Source organism: Triticum aestivum, chromosome 4A (assembly GCF_018294505.1).
Source record: "Triticum aestivum cultivar Chinese Spring chromosome 4A, IWGSC CS RefSeq v2.1, whole genome shotgun sequence".
In the NCBI taxonomy this organism is placed as follows: Eukaryota; Viridiplantae; Streptophyta; class Magnoliopsida; order Poales; family Poaceae; genus Triticum; species Triticum aestivum.
Window position 1 is genome coordinate 595,374,450 of NC_057803.1, and position 4,689 is coordinate 595,379,138.

Below are 4,689 nucleotides of genomic sequence, written 5' to 3' on the forward strand. Positions count from 1 at the left end.
CCGGGGTCCTGGCGCACTTTATATAAGCCACCCCCCTCCTCCGAGACAAGGGTTCGCACCTCTGTAACTCATACACACATAATCCAGTCGACTGCCTCCGGGCTCCGAGACGTAGGGCTTTTACTTCTTCCGAGAAGGGCCTGAACTCGTAAACCTTGCGTCCTTACAACCTCTCCATAGCTAAGACCTCGCCTCTCCATACTTACCCCCCTACATCACTGTCAGAGTTAGAACCATGACAGGAACCCCACATGTTATAGACACAAAAAGTGTGGCAAGATTCCCTTAGGCAAGTCAAAGTGTGGCTAACAATTTAAGCAACTCAACTAAGGCAAGTGTGGCAAAAATCATGTGGCAATATATGGCAAAGATAGTCACAATCCAAACAACTATGACAAAGTCCGAACTACGAGAGAGGGCCGGACATTATACTCTAACACTCCAGCTCGCGTCTATGCTCCTCTAGTTATGACATGGGCAACGGCAGAGGGGGTAGGCCGCAACTATTTTTGGCGTTTACTGGGTTTTGAACTCTGAATCTCTTGGTTGTAAGCTGTACGCACCTAACAAGTTGACTCATTAGTCTGAACTGATGAAGAGAGTTGGACAATATATTCCAACACCCTCCTCATGTATAGAATATTGGTAGTTCTTAGATACGGGACCAATGTAGGCCACATTTTTTAATGCCGCGTTGGCAGGGTGTTGAAGCGAAGACCTCTTAGCTCGGATATACCGAGTGAATTGCAAAAAAACCACCACATTTTGGGCTTCATCTGTGGAAAACTACCAGGTCGCTAATCATTTGCAAAAATCACCGTGCAATCAGTAAACCTTTTCCAAAAAGCACTGATCAAGTGAATTAGCCTGTTTAACCACTTTCTGACAAGTGGGGCCGAAATGTAAGGAGCTGATTTGGCAACAAATTGACATATACCTCCTTGGATCTAAAAAAAGCAATCAAGCCCTCCCCCTCCCCCACGGAGGGCATCTCCTTCCTCGCTCCACCCTCGCCGGGAATGATCGTGGCGATGCGCGCCTGTACAAGCTCATAACCGGCGTGTATAGGGGAGCTTATTGCCGGCGGTTGCGGCTAATGGCCGGCGGTGGATCCGGCTTCGGCCAGCGTCCTGGAGAGAGAGAGGGGGAGTTGCATGAGAGACAGGGGAGGAAGGAGAGGGAGAGGGGGCTGCGGTGGTGCCCGGTGAACTGGCGGCGGCGAGCTGCGGGGAAGTCCGGTCGGACGGCGCAAGGCTCGGTGGCGCATGCGCACGGGGATGCAGGGCTCTCCTGCGGGCGTGGACGCTCCACTGCGGCTGCGCGAGCAAGCGTAGAGTGGGGTGTAGGAGTAGGGGAGGAGGCGTCGAAGCGCGTGGAGGTTGGCCCGCATCCACGGCGTCGAGCGACGCTGGGCTTCCCTGGTAGAAGATCGAGGCGCGACCACAGCATCCCGACGGGCGCCGCCGTGGCTTGAAGGCTGAGCTCCCGGCGGCCGCCTCCGCGCAGTCCACGCCGCGGACGCTACATAGGAGCTACGGTTCCCTGGCGGCGACAGTGCGCTGCTGGCCCTCGTGGTTGCGGAGATGGCCACCGGCCGGTGCGTCCACCCGCTGCTACACAGACTCCTCCTCGTCTCCGCGACCGCCCGGTCGGCGGGCGTCTTCTGGCGACGGCGACGGGAGCCAGGCTCTGCCGGGCATGGTCCAGGGGGCTGATTGCTTTTTAAAAAAATCTACTAGGGGTTTGTGTGTAATTATTTTGCCAAGTCAGCTCCTTACAGTCCGGCCTCACATGTCAGAAGGTGATTAAATGGGCTAAATCACCTGTTCAGTGCTTTTTACAAAAGGTTTACTGAATGCGCGGTGTTTTTTGCAAATGATTAGCGACGTGATGGTTTTCCGCAGATGAAGCCCTAAATATGGTTGTTTTTTGCAATTCACTCCTCGGATACCTTATTGAATTCATGCACCGGCCAGTTACTCGGAAATTTCGAAGTATGGAAGAAAGTCAGATCCTATACTCCAACGGATAGCGAACCAGCACGAAATGTGGAAACGGAGTTTTTGAATTCGTGCACCAGCCGGTTACTCGAAGAAGCTCCAAGACCCTCTTTGGCGATGAGTTTTGTAGAAAAGGAGTTTTTGGCCGGTGTAGCAGCTGCCGACGGCTGGAATCAAACCAGCACAAAAATCGGGTAGCGAGACTTTGGCCGGCATAAACAACGCCGTGGAGAACGCGCTCGCGATGATCTCATCTGACAGCCACCTCCCCTGCCGTGGACCGGCCGGCCGCGAGCACGAACGAATCGGAGCTGCTGGACTGGGCTGGACCGTCCAAATGGAAGCTGCTGATCGATTTATTAATCTGCGCCTTGCCTTTATCGCCGGAACGGACGATTCGAGACGCGATCCATCCGCCACCGGCGCGGCGCCATGGACGGACGGACGGACGGAGCTCGGCCACGGGGGAGGGAGAAGGAGAACGGGGCACGCACGTCCGGGACGTGGCGGCACGCTCCGCATGCCGCGGCGAAAAGCGCTCGCTTTGGACAAAGCCATATCGATGGAGCTTGTGCTTTGTCTGTCCATATGGAGTGCAAGCGAAACGCCGGAGTTTCCGTTGGTCGTGTTGGGATCGCAGGGCATGTGCCATCTGCTGCACTGAACCGGTTGGCCCTCTCTGTCCCAACACCTTGCGGCCATGGCGCCCGCGGACCGGCCCGGCCGGCCATTGGCGGCGTGAGCGGACGCTTGTGCGGGTGAACGGCTGAAACGACAGCTCGATCGGCACAAGAACTGGACGATGAATGCCAGAGCAGACCATCAGGGATCATGGAATGCACTCAAGCTTTCAATAACTTAAGAACAAGTATATGTAAGGATTATAGTACCACCGCTCACTCCTGCTGTTTAATGGCCACTCACTCACTAATTTACTTGCATCAACCCTGGGAGGGATCGGGAGGTTCCTACGTGCGTACATCCATCGCCGTCCCGCCGCAATCTCTGAAGCCAGCCAACCAGCGCGGACCAAAGCACGGTGAGCGCCACGGCCGGGACCCTCCCGGCGGCCAGGCCGACGAGGACGACCACGGTCACAGCTACCAAGGGGAACTGGCCTCCCCCTCCCCCTACGCCGTCCGCCCCGGCGATTCCCATCGGCGCACGCGCACCGCCGTTGCCCGTGTCGCGGAGAGGACACGACGAATCCGGCGATTTGGTGGCGGCGTCCGCGCCGTCACCCATGCCGCGGAGAGGGCCCGATGAGTCGCGCGATTTGATGCCGTCAAGCATGCCAAGGCGGAGAGGGCCCGATGAGTCCCGCGATCCGATGGCAGCGGCCTCCGCCTTGGCGTTCGCTTGGCTGCGTCTGCCGCGGCGAGAGTCCGGGGGATCCGTCGCCCCGGCATTGTCGCCGAGCGTGGAGTCCGCTACGCTGACCTCGCTGCGGAAAGAGCTTGACCGGAAAGAACTTGACAGGGAGCCGGACTCCTTGCCAATCTTCCGGCCTCTCTGCAATTTCCTGGGGATCAGCTTCCTCCAAGGCGACCTCTTCCTCGGCTTCGGCTCCCAGACGCACGAATCCTCGCCGGCCTCGCTCCTCTCGTCAATGCCGAGGATGGAGGCGCTGATCCCCCTGCCGGAGTCGGAGAAGCTCGATCCCAGCGGCTCCGGCTCCCCCGCCAGCTCCCGGATCGGCGAGACGTAGCCGCGGCCGTCGTCGATATCCAGCTCCGCGGTGGGCGCCGGGGGCCGGGGCCGCCGGCGAAGCGAGGACGCCCTGACGGATTCCAGCAGGAAGAGCGAGAAGGCGGCGACGGTGACGGCCGCAACCACCTTCCTGCTCCAGATCACGAGGAGGGCGAGGGACGCCACGCCGACGAGCGCGAGGAACCCCAATCCGAGGCCGGCGGCCCCGCCTCCGGGGCGGCGGACGGGCTCCGCCCGCGGAAGGTCGGGCCTTGGCTGGGCCGACGGCGGGCAGACGGCGGCCGGCGGGGGTGGAGGAGAGGGAGGCGGGGGAGAGGGCTCGGAGGAAGGCAAAGGGGGGGCGCCGCGCCTCTTGCGCCTGCCGGAGGAGGGGCCCTGCTTCTTGAGGCGGCCATGGTTCTTGACGAAGAGGTCGGCGAGGGAGGTGGGGAAGCCGGTCTGGACGGGGAGGGGGCCGGCGCGCGCGGGGCGGAGCGCGGAGATGAGGCGGCCGAGGCGGCCGGCGGGGCGGTCCTTGGGCGGGCTGGGCATCAGCGGCGGCCGGCGCCGGCGAGCATGGAAGGGGGCCGACCGGCGCGCCGGGCCTCCGCCTGCCTCCGCGTCCGGGTCCGGCGTTTGGTGGTGCTCTGGGTTGGTGACGGACCTTTTTTTGGGGGGGAGTGGGAATAGAAAGAGGAAGACGGAGGGAGGGAGCGAGTGGGTTCCCAAACATGGGAGGTGCGTTTGTTGGCTTTTCGTCTAAGAATGGGAGGTGCGTTTTGCTGTTCGGCATGTTGTATTTTTGGATGCTTGGCGGTTCTAGATACACTCGTTTCAGCGACAGTGATTTACCTGTCGGAATAAATTCTAGGGTTTTGTTTGATACGCACGTTTATTTGGTAAGCATTTATTGGTTTGCCAAAGAAAACATGATTTTATTTGGCAAGTCAATAAAAATGGAAAGGTTAAGACGGTTTTTAAGAAAACGGATGAAAAAAAC

At 59.2% G+C, this 4,689-nt stretch overlaps 1 protein-coding gene across 1 annotated transcript; it reads right to left on the reverse strand.

Moving 5' to 3' along the window:
* Positions 1-2,825: 2,825 nt before the first annotated feature.
* On the reverse strand, positions 2,826-4,441 carry LOC123087339 (uncharacterized). Its single transcript, XM_044509331.1, has one exon. It carries the CDS (start codon positions 4,239-4,241, stop codon positions 2,928-2,930), a length of 1,314 nt encoding a protein of 437 aa, XP_044365266.1. The 5' UTR covers positions 4,242-4,441; the 3' UTR covers positions 2,826-2,927.
* Between the last annotated feature and the right edge of the window lie 248 nt (positions 4,442-4,689).